The sequence below is a fragment of the Drosophila innubila genome (assembly GCF_004354385.1).
Source record: "Drosophila innubila isolate TH190305 chromosome 3L unlocalized genomic scaffold, UK_Dinn_1.0 0_D_3L, whole genome shotgun sequence".
In the NCBI taxonomy this organism is placed as follows: Eukaryota; Metazoa; Arthropoda; class Insecta; order Diptera; family Drosophilidae; genus Drosophila; species Drosophila innubila.
In genome coordinates, this window is record NW_022995376.1 from 21,058,628 (window position 1) to 21,069,779 (window position 11,152).

The 11,152-nt window shown below is 35.4% G+C and overlaps 2 protein-coding genes across 2 annotated transcripts; both read left to right on the top strand.

Annotated features, from left to right (window-relative positions):
* Positions 1-7,430: 7,430 nt before the first annotated feature.
* Positions 7,431-9,288, top strand: LOC117788495 (mitochondrial dicarboxylate carrier-like). The gene is made up of 5 exons (XM_034627280.1): positions 7,431-7,879; positions 7,930-8,078; positions 8,146-8,516; positions 8,574-8,923; positions 9,249-9,288. The coding sequence occupies exons 2-5, from the start codon at positions 7,988-7,990 to the stop codon at positions 9,286-9,288; spliced, it is 852 nt and encodes a 283-aa protein (XP_034483171.1). The 5' UTR covers positions 7,431-7,879; positions 7,930-7,987.
* Positions 9,289-9,667: 379 nt separating this feature from the next.
* LOC117787871 (mitochondrial dicarboxylate carrier-like) lies at positions 9,668-10,793 on the top strand. The gene is made up of 4 exons (XM_034626494.1): positions 9,668-9,733; positions 9,784-9,932; positions 10,000-10,370; positions 10,428-10,793. The coding sequence occupies exons 2-4, from the start codon at positions 9,842-9,844 to the stop codon at positions 10,764-10,766; spliced, it is 801 nt and encodes a 266-aa protein (XP_034482385.1). The 5' UTR covers positions 9,668-9,733; positions 9,784-9,841; the 3' UTR covers positions 10,767-10,793.
* The last annotated feature ends 359 nt before the right edge of the window (positions 10,794-11,152 follow it).

Consider the following 11,152-nt stretch of genomic DNA (forward strand, 5'->3'; position numbering starts at 1 on the left):
CACCCCGTGGCCATTGTGTATTTGCGATTGCGTGTGAGTGTGTGTGTGTGTTGGCCGATTTGGCCTTTTGTTTTGGTTTATTGTTTTTGAAATGCACATAAAATTTGTGCTTTGAGAGTTTAAAGCTCATATATAATTGATAGTACCCAGATAAGGCCACTGAACCACAGAATGGAATTACTTGGACCCTGCATATAGGGTTATACACAAAGCCATATGACTATGAATACACTGATAAAAAAATTGCTTTTAAAATTATGAGGAAGTTTCTTTCGGCTGGGGTACTAGTCAGGGTCAGTTACAGAAAATGTATAGAAAGTCACTGGAACTACTGATAGTGAGCCAAAGTGATCCTGGTGGGTGGCGATACGACATATGACCACGTTGCATGGATCGTAGGCAAATCAAAGAAACCGAATCCTGTCCACGCAGGGTGGAATTCTGACGAGGATCGGGTATAATCCCCGGCTGGAACCGTGACGATAATTGGTTTAATTGGTCATTTTAACTTCTGTTAAATGTTAAATGTTAATGGAATTTCTCCTTAAAAAGTGAAAGCTCGATATTGATTTTAGACCAATGGTTTCTTAAGCAATTCTTCTTAGAATTAATCGTAGATTACGATTTTAGTTCTGCTTTATGGGAGAGGAATGTGTGGATGTATGATTATTTTCTGCCAATTGACAGTCCATTATGGTATACAGATAATTTCAAATAAAAAACTAATTTTACTTCAAGATAGAATATTTCAATTTCTGCTATCTGGAACACACCTTAGTATTAAATTAATGATATGAATATTGACATTTAAAATTCGTCCATGTTCTCTCTCAACGTGTCAAAAATGGGATTGCTTAACAAACTGACAACTTGAAATCGTAGTTTGCGAATAACGCAGGCATTTGTTAGTCTTAATAGAAATTGAATGCAGTCGGTATCAGCAGGCGGTATAAATCCCCTGACATTATCATAAATGCATCAAATTTGATATTATTTTCCACCTCTTCTTTTTAACTCCTCCGACACTTTAAACTGAGACTCGACGCCTCGAAAACAAACTGCAAGAGGTAATCTCTTTCTATTTTTTTTGTTTTTACTTGTCTGCTCTTTATCACGCGCCAAACTTGACACCACGTAACATTGCTAGCCAAGCCTTAGCACCAGCACCCAGCACAAAACCCCGACCGAAAACCCAAAGACCCAGAGCCAACGACAGACATTCGGCCTGGGGCAACGAAAAGATTAAATCAGCGTAAAGTGCAAACACTGTGTCAAGTGTAGCCAGGACAGACAGGCAGACAGACAGACGGACAGACAGACAGACGCAGAGACACAGACACCGCTAAGGACTCGCAGCAGGAATCGGGGTAGTCCATTGATATACCCAGTCAAGCCCCTTCAGGGCAGTGGGCCAAACACAGGTGGGTGTGTCTGTTTGGACGACACAAAAAACGGATAAATGTCAATCAATTTAACTGGCAATGCGATATGCAGCGATTGGTGGAAAAATGGGTGTGCTGTGGTGTGCTGTGCTGTGGAGTGTACACTGTACAGCGTACACGTATGTGATGTGGCAAATGCAGTTGCTGCTCGGAAAAAAAATGCAGTGAAAAGATCTGCTGAAAGTGTTACAAGATAATATGTGAACTGGTCTATATAAAATGAATAAATGGAGATTGAATGATAAGTAAACCGAACTTGCAATCAAATTACTTCTACCTTTTCCAAAAAAAAGAACTTCGCTTTAACTGCAGATATATTAATTCGGTGAGGAATAAAGACTGTGTACTTTTAGAAACTTTAAGATGAACTATAGTTTTATTAAAGTCCTGGTTATATTTAATATAAAAAAAAATAAAAGATTTTAATTTTTTCAAATGTTTTTCATTGTTTCCTAATTCTTAAAATTTGTAACATTTTTAACCTCAAACGTAAATGAAATTATATATTTTTTAAGCACCGAACAAAGAGTTATTAAGAAGTCATACATAATTCCTTCACATAAAAAAATAATGGGATGACAATGTACGTATTAAATATCCATAAATGGACTTAATTTATGATAACGCTTTGTTAGTTGGCCAAAATGCAATAAGCATCTGCGGTTCATCAAATGGTAATTGCAGCTGATTTGGTCAGAAGCATGAGGGCTACATTGATGTGCCGCTATTTGATATTTTGGCTTTGGCATGTCAGTCTTTATGACACCCTGCGGGTATAGCGGTACTCGAGGGACTGATAACGCAAACGACTTATGTCATCGAATGTCATGTCATTCCCGTCCGTTTGATGGCTGACATTGCACGTTGATAATGAGGATGATGTCATAAGGGAGGATACCAATACCGTTGCAGAAGTAACTACAATTTAACTTAGCCACAATGTTGTCCAGCTCTCAGCTGTTGGCAATTATCTGAGGTATTTCGAATCTGGCTTTTGTCTTGGCTTTCAACTCTCCTCATCACGAAGTGCTTTATATGTGTTAAATTGTTGCTTAGTAAAACACAAACTCAACTACACACACTCAAAATCATATTAAAAATTTTGCTGCAATTTTTTTAAAATATACCCTGTAACAAATAAAAGAACATTGGGTATAAAACTGCGAGCAGGATATCTTAAAATTTTGGCAAAATTACTTGAAAAATACAGTACTTACAAACTATTTTCTTACATGATTGGTGAAATAATATTCTCTTTAATAAAAGAACATTGGGTATAAAACTGCGAGCAGGATATCTTAAAATTTTGGCAAAATTACTTGAAAAATACAGTACTTACAAACTATTTTCTTACATGATTGGTGAAATAATATTCTCTTTATAGGGTGCCTCCTAGCCGTTAGCTTAAAAAATTTAGATAAATATATCTTAGTTGTATAATTTTAAAAATTCATAAATACATAAATGTCTAAAGCTTAAAATTTTGAAATTAATATTAAAATGCTACTCGAAGTTCCTATTCTAGGCAATTTGTTTGTCGAGAATTTTTAGAATCAACATTTATTCGCTCAAAATTGCCGAAATATCTGTTTTAAATATGTATATTTCGAATCCATAGTAGAACATAACTCGATACGCGTTTTACAGGGTATAAGCTAGTCGTACGATTGTAGCTACTACTTCATATTTGCTTTCACAGCTGTTTTGCATAGCTGAAGTCTTTTTTTTTACGCTCTGCGTGTTGCTTACAGACATTTAGCAACTTTTTTGCCGCTGCTTTGATATGCAACTTAATTACTGTGTTTGCCATGCGCTGCATTCTGTAAATAAGTAGAGTAATAATTAATGTTTGCCTAGCCAGCGTTTAGTTTTTCTTTCATATTTCCCTCGTCTCTTCGTCTTTTGTTTTTTGCTGTCTACTTACTGGCGTATAAGCCAAACAGCCTGGCCAGACTGTGGCAATTTATGCCTGCTTAATGGCAGTTTATGCAACTTTTCGAGATAATGACTGTTTATTTGGCTTATGTTTATATATACACGTATAACTGACTCTAAAATCTGCCGCATTATAAAGCTGTATACTTGTTATTGGAAACCTTGGGGCGATAACAGGCCAGTAAATAGAGGGTAGCTAAGTTTTTCTTGAAAAGAAATAAGGTTCTGCTGGAAATTTTACGGTAGCATAGTAAATACGAGCAATAAAATTAATAATTTATAATTTAAATTAAAATAAATGTATGTGCATTTGAGTTTTATTAAATAATTTCTATTTTGACATAGTCGGGCTAAGTCTGATGGACCTGGTAATTTTATAAACTAAAATTTCTAAAATTTGGTCGTTATTTCTTACAAATAAATTAAAGTAATCAATAATAAAGTATTTGTCCATTAATTTATAGATCGAACCATGAATAAAATAATATTCCGCATGAAAATCGGTTTCTAATAGCATGATAACGTCTTAAACTTGTAGACAAGTTTTTAATTTTAATTTAGAATAACTTAACTACTGACTCTTGCACCTTGAGTTAGCGGAGCTAATTTAAATTTCGATTATAATTGTTAAAATATTGAAGCAGCTTAAGCTACTTGCCATTCAAGAGCCAATCAAGACGCCAAAAATGGAGCTGAACCACATGGAAGTTTCCGTCCAATTGCTGTGGGTACCAAGCTCCTACACTGCACGACATAGTTCCATTAAAGTTTGGACGATAACGCGCCAAAGTTTGCGCCCAGTGGTGCTTGCAGCAATTTGCAGGAAAACCACCCAACCAACAACCTCTTGGTCATAACTTAGGCGCTGCACTAATCAAGAGCTTGAGCTGCATACCGCTAGACAGAGCAGACCAGACCAGAAAAGGCCAGACCAAGGAAAGGCATTTATTAATAACGCGATGGCGTTGTGAGCTTTAAATAACCCAACAGAACTTAAGCCAAGTCCAAGTCCAAGTAGATGTTGAGTTGAGTTGAGTCGTTGTCAACTCCTTATAGCCATAACTACTTTGCGGCTGCTTGATAATTGCGCTACCGATGCAGTCTTCTATGCCCTACAATCAGGGCATATTTAACATTGCAAGAATGTGAAAAGTGAATTTGATCAAAAGAGAAATTATAAAACAAAGTAGGCTGTTATTATCCAAGTACAGTACTGCAAAAAGTAGGGTACTTCAGGTACGGTATGCTGCTGTTTTCCCCTGCCTTCACAATTTTCAGTTGGGCAAACAATAACTGCAGCAGCGTTGTTAGCAGTTGTTGTTTATGTGGGCATTTGTTTTGCTATTACTTTTATTATTATTACTATTGTTATGGTTTTTGTTATTACTATTATTATTATTATTACTGCACATGTTGCCTAAAAAAGTTACATATTTTGGCTGTTATTTGTTGTGGACAGTATCAATCTTGTTCTTGTTTTTGGTGTTTTTCTTCTCTCGGATAGTTTTTCGCTTTGTTGGCCGCCTGCCAGCTTCCATTATAATCAAATGCAATTTTCAAGCAGTTTTCGACAGTTTTTCACGCCGCTTTTAAATGACTTTTTCGTGACAGTTTTGTACCGAGTTTCTCACCTGTGACTGGAGACTGCACACCTGGCGTATACTTGATCCCAGCTACGCCTGTCTACAGCTGCTCAATGTGCTCTCTTGATATTTTGACCAAGCATTTACCAAAAAGTTCAACACACAAACACACACATACAATCTTATACACACACACACACAAGAAATTGTCCAACACCCACACACACACATACACATACACAAAATATGCAGCTGGAAAAAGTGCGCAAGAAAAAGTTGTAAGAACTTTTGTGCCCCCCAAGTTGCCCCCTTTAGCTGGTTGTGTATTTGGCAAGTTTGTCGACTTGGCGCTGCATTACATGCGGTTACAACGGAGGCATCGACAGCCGTTGCAAGCAGCCGTTTATGGCTTGTTTTCTTGCCGCACGTGGCCAAGAAAGTTGGTCCAAAAGCGTAGTGCCAGCGCATATAGGCTGGCAGTCAATTTGGCTGGCTCTGGCAGACTGTTGCATGCGCTGTGGTAGGCACTGTGGAAATTTAAATAGCTTACAAACTTTCTTAATTATCGAAAAATTATGCCAATGATACAGCTGAGTTTACGATTTTTCCGATATGAAATAACACGCCAAAAAGACTGAAAAGTTTCAATTGGCATAATAGAGAAAATTGCAATATAACCAATAATAAATAATATAAATTTTAAAATATAAATTTATTTAGTGTTTAAGTAATCGTTAAATATGTTTAGTTTAATATTTTAAGTCTATAATCATTATAGCATTATAGTAGAATAGAACAAGTAAAAGAAACATATTTGTACCACATAAATTTTATTTAAGAAGAGGAAAAATAAATTTTAAATTTCTCATTTATAAATTAAATTTAATATAAAAATTTTAATTTAATTATTATATCATAATTTTTGATTTTAGCTCTTATAAATCTAATATAGTAACATTGATGAAAACTACAGTCAGAATTTTCACCAAACTGAAATTGGAAACAATACTACAGCTGATAATTGGTTGAAATCTATACATTTTTTTTTTTATATTTCGAACCATGTTTTATATCAAAGTGTTGAGAGTTATATTGTTCCTATAGAATTGCATTCCGATTTGTTTGTACAAAGCCAAAATGCCTTACAAAACCACCTCTTTGAAAACTACAAACTTTTCAAATAACCTAAGATGCTTGCAAACAAGCGCCGACACTCAACAACCCTTTGACTCTACCTTACTCTCTCTCTGTCTTTCTATCTCTTTCTTTGGAGGTCGCATACCAGTAATAACATTGTCAATGTGTACAAAAATAGTTGGTACTCGATACACATGCATATTAAATTGATGTGTTAGTTCTGGAAAAAGTTTCAAAGCAAACACAGGGCATTAAATTTTCAAAAGTAAATTTGCACAAGCGAGACGGCGGAAGCTTAAAAAGCAGACGGACGGAGATAGACAGAGAGAGCGATAGAGAGAGAGAGAGAGAAAGAGAAAGAGAGAGAGAGTGAGAGAGAAGTGAAGGGAAAGTAGGAGATGTATTGCTGGTTGGCATACGTGATGTATTATTTTACATTACGGGCAAATTGAAAAACTATGCGATTGCAGACAGTAGCAAAATGGAATTGAATAATAATATAAGAAAAACTCAAAGCAAAAACAATAACAAGAACAATGAAGTAGTAAATTCGCTTACCCAATAAAATGTGAATAAATCGAAACACGCGCAAATTTAACGGTACACGCATCGTCAATCTTAAATCTAAATATGAGTTCCCTGGCACAATCGCAAATTCCATTCTCATGCCCTATTCGAGACTGCAATTGAGATGTACTATATGAAAGTGCAATCCTTTATTTCTTGAAACTTATGAATCAATTTTCTACCAGAACCAATAGTTTAATACCCTAACTCAGTGTATTATAACTTTCAATAAAATAATTTAATTAATGATTAATAATTTAATTTATCTTTAAAAAACTTCTTAATGCATATTTGTTTTTATTTTTATTTTAAATTAAAAGAGTATTTAGGCTTTGTTTTTTATATTTTAAATTAAAAGAGTATTTAGGCTTTGTTTTTTTTTATTTTAAATTAAAAGAGTATTTAGGCTTTGGCCTTCTCTAGAAAAGTATCTTTCTCACTTCTTTTTACCATTTCAATTTGATGGTCGCATTGAAGTTGAAATGAGGCACCGTAACTTACTTGAAAACAAAACTTTTAGCTTGATTGATTGAGAGACTGATTGATTGTATGCTGGCAACTGTTTGAATTGTGTTGATGTTATAAGACAATGGCAAAAAATGCATTTAAATAATCTTAAAAAACATTGCCACACACGTTGGGCGCCAAACAAGCATTTGTTGTCAAAAAAAGGATTGAAATTGAATATAATTTGACTATTTCGATTTATTATAATGAATAAATTCTAGTGTATATTACAAGACTGTTTTTGGCTGGCATGCCGATTGATAGGCTTTCAGAAAACATTTAATTTTGCTTTGAATCGTGTTTTTTATTTGCCTTTTAAGAACTGAAGCTCGGTTAAAACTTCTGACGACCCCCGACCGACAAAACTATGTTACTGTGTTTGGGGCACCTGCAGCCAACTTTTGGTTGAAAACCTAGTGAAAACAAGCTGCCAAGTTACCTGGCAGAGATCCTCAATAAGTTTGAAATTCCAACTTGAAACTAACAGCAATTAGAGAGACACGCATTTAAGAGCATCTGCTAATGGCCGGAAGCTGAGTAAAAGTTCTACAACTGAGGCAGTAGCAGTTATTATGGTGGCAATACCAGTTCTTTAATTCCAATTTGCAAAATTATAAATTTCTAGAACCTTAGAAAAGTCAAAAAATATTAGAACAGCAAACTGGCGTATCCTTACATCAATTATCATGTTTCGAATACGGAGCGAAAGTAAGTTTAATTCATATATATAATTTAAGTTAATACATCTTTAATTACAGAATTCATCCGAGGTGGTGGAGTGGCGGGGTAGCTGGAGCGATTTCACAAAGTATAGTTATGCCGTTCGATCTGCTGGAGTCCCAAATGATGATCCTCAAGAAGGATCGAACAACGTTACAAACCGCTTTTCGACTTATTAAAAGGCATGGTAAGAAATCAAGAAAATAAAAATAAATCATGTAAATAGATAAGTATTACAAATAATTTTCGAACAGGATACTTATCCCTGTACGATGGCTATAGTGCTCAGATGTTGCGGCAATTAACGTATACGACAGTGCGATTTCATTTATACGATATAGGCAAGCAATATGTAGATGAGTTTAACTTTCTTCACAAGATATTTGTGGCAACGGTATCGGGAATGTTGGCCGGAATTATTGGCATACCCAGCGAAATGATAAACACACGCATGCAAGTAGATCGCGAAATGGGTCCACAGCACAGGCGAAATTATAAGCATGTATTTGATGGATTTCGCAGAGTAGTTCGTGAGGAGGGTTTTAGGGCCCTTTATACGGGCGGTCTATTTGCATGCTCACGTGCCGCTCTTATAACTATAGGTCAAAATGCTATGTACGATCAGGTAAGCATCTAATAGGTATAACTATATTTTCCTACATTTAAGAACTTGTGTATGCAGAGCAAGATATTGTTTTTGCGTTATCTTAAGGTGGAGGAGAATAGCAAATGGCTGCACACGATTAGCTCCCTCGCAGCAGGACTTATCTGTGTTCCTTTGGTTCAGCCTCTAGAGATCCTTAAGACAATGCAAATGGTGTCAACATCAACGTTTTTAAGTACACGCTCTGAGAAGACAACCTATATGATGCGTTTTGGCCTAAGAGGACTTTTTCGTGGATTTACCGCAACTGTGTGTCGCATGGTACCTAGTACAATTATCATGTTTGTTGCGTATGAACAGTTACGACTTCAATTTGGATATTATAAGGAAACTGATTTGCAAAATCCAATAAATAAAACCACAAAAATGTTGCTTTATGTTAACAAATTTTTAATGGGTCATTGAACTTTAAAATGTGGCAGTTGAAGCAGCATTCAGCTATCACTTAACCTAAAAGTCTCAATCTTGTGGTTTTTTTGAGCTCTGCATTTAGAGTCACATCAATTTAATAGACACTTTGTAACGAACAGTGGTAGTCTTCAAAGTACTCTGAAAAAATACCAACTTCTAAAATCAAAAACATTAATCTTAAATATTTTGTTTATAAAATAATACCATTTTCAAATCCATTTATTAGGATTGAAATTGAATATAATTTGACTATTTCGATTTATTATAATGAATAAATTCTAGTGTATATTACAAGACTGTTTTTGGCTGGCATGCCGATTGATAGGCTTTCAGAAAACATTTAATTTTGCTTTGAATCGTGTTTTTTATTTGCCTTTAAGAACTGAAGCTCGGTTAAAACTTCTGACGACCCCCGACCGACAAAACTATGTTACTGTGTTTGGGGCACCTGCAGCCAACTTTTGGTTGAAAACCTAGTGAAAACAAGCTGCCAAGTTACCTGGCAGAGATCCTCAATAAGTTTGAAATACCAACTTGAAACTAACAGCAATTAGAGAGACACGCATTTAAGAGCATCTGCTAATGGCCGGAAGCTGAGTAAAGTTCTACAACTGAGGCAGTAGCAGTTATTATGGTGGCAATACCAGTTCTTTATTTCCAATTTGCAAAATTATAAATTTCTAGAACCTTAGAAAATTCAAAAAATATTAGAACAGCAAACTGGCGTATCCTTACATCAATTATCATGTTTCGAATACGGAGCGAAAGTAAGTTTAATTCATATATATAATTTAAGTTAATACATCTTTAATTACAGAATTCATCCGAGGTGGTGGAGTGGCGGGGTAGCTGGAGCGATTTCACAAAGTATAGTTATGCCGTTCGATCTGCTGGAGTCCCAAATGATGATCCTCAAGAAGGATCGAACAACGTTACAAACCGCTTTTCGACTTATTAAAAGGCATGGTAAGAAATCAAGAAAATAAAAATAAATCATGTAAATAGATAAGTATTACAAATAATTTTCGAACAGGATACTTATCCCTGTACGATGGCTATAGTGCTCAGATGTTGCGGCAATTAACGTATACGACAGTGCGATTTCATTTATACGATATAGGCAAGCAATATGTAGATGAGTTTAACTTTCTTCACAAGATATTTGTGGCAACGGTATCGGGAATGTTGGCCGGAATTATTGGCATACCCAGCGAAATGATAAACACACGCATGCAAGTAGATCGCGAAATGGGTCCACAGCACAGGCGAAATTATAAGCATGTATTTGATGGATTTCGCAGAGTAGTTCGTGAGGAGGGTTTTAGGGCCCTTTATACGGGCGGTCTATTTGCATGCTCACGTGCCGCTCTTATAACTATAGGTCAAAATGCTATGTACGATCAGGTAAGCATCTAATAGGTATAACTATATTTTCCTACATTTAAGAACTTGTGTATGCAGAGCAAGATATTGTTTTTGCGTTATCTTAAGGTGGAGGAGAATAGCAAATGGCTGCACACGATTAGCTCCCTCGCAGCAGGACTTATCTGTGTTCCTTTGGTTCAGCCTCTAGAGATCCTTAAGACAATGCAAATGGTGTCAACATCAACGTTTTTAAGTACACGCTCTGAGAAGACAACCTATATGATGCGTTTTGGCCTAAGAGGACTTTTTCGTGGATTTACCGCAACTGTGTGTCGCATGGTACCTAGTACAATTATCATGTTTGTTGCGTATGAACAGTTACGACTTCAATTTGGATATTATAAGGAAACTGATTTGCAAAAATCCAATAAATAAAACCACAAAAATGTTGCTTTATGTTAACAAATTTTTAATGGGTCATTGAACTTTAAAATGTGGCAGTTGAAGCAGCATTCAGCTATCACTTAACCTAAAAGTCTCAATCTTGTGGTTTTTTTGAGCTCTGCATTTAGAGTCACATCAATTTAATAGACACTTTGTAACGAACAGTGGTAGTCTTCAAAGTACTCTGAAAAAATACCAACTTCTAAAATCAAAAACATTAATCTTAAATATTTTGTTTATAAAATAATACCATTTTCAAATCCATTTATTAGACACTTTGTAACAAACAGCAGTAGTCTACAAAGTACACTGAAAAAAAGACCAACTTCTAAAATCAAAAACATTCATCTTAAATATTTTGTTTTTAAAATAAGACC